Here is a 312-nt window from a genome sequence, read left to right as displayed (position 1 = left end):
CCCCTCAGTGCTGTGTGGGCTCTGCGGGGCTGGTGCTGCTGGATGGTCCCCTCCAAACGCCCCGGTCCCCAGCTCGGCACGGCACAAGCCCTGACCACGAGCAGCCAGACCTGGGACCTTCCTTGCGGGCTCCCTCAGGGATGCCGTGCTTCATCCCCGCACCACCACTCTGCCCTCACCCTCTCCTCCTTTTCAGGGGATGATCCCAACAAGGTCATCAACCCCTTCGTCACGGGGGTGTTTGGAGCCCTTGCTGGAGCTGCAAGCGTCTTTGGCAACACCCCCTTGGACGTGGTGAAGACCAGGATGCAG

General features: G+C 64.1%; 1 protein-coding gene across 1 annotated transcript in view; it reads left to right on the top strand.

Annotated features, from left to right (window-relative positions):
* Nucleotides 1-308, top strand: part of SLC25A1 (solute carrier family 25 (mitochondrial carrier; citrate transporter), member 1) — a gene marked incomplete at both ends in the record, with an annotated part of 691 nt that extends 383 nt beyond the window's left edge. The window contains one exon of the mRNA XM_010285161.1: nucleotides 197-308. Within this exon, the coding sequence (XP_010283463.1) occupies nucleotides 197-308 (112 nt within the window). The remainder of the gene's footprint in view (nucleotides 1-196) is intronic.
* Between the last annotated feature and the right edge of the window lie 4 nt (nucleotides 309-312).

Source organism: Phaethon lepturus, unplaced genomic scaffold (genome assembly GCF_000687285.1).
Source record: "Phaethon lepturus isolate BGI_N335 unplaced genomic scaffold, ASM68728v1 scaffold47044, whole genome shotgun sequence".
NCBI lineage: Eukaryota > Metazoa > Chordata > Aves > Phaethontiformes > Phaethontidae > Phaethon > Phaethon lepturus.
The sequence above is the reverse complement of the archived record's forward strand: the minus strand, read 5'-3'. Positions and strand labels throughout refer to the sequence as shown.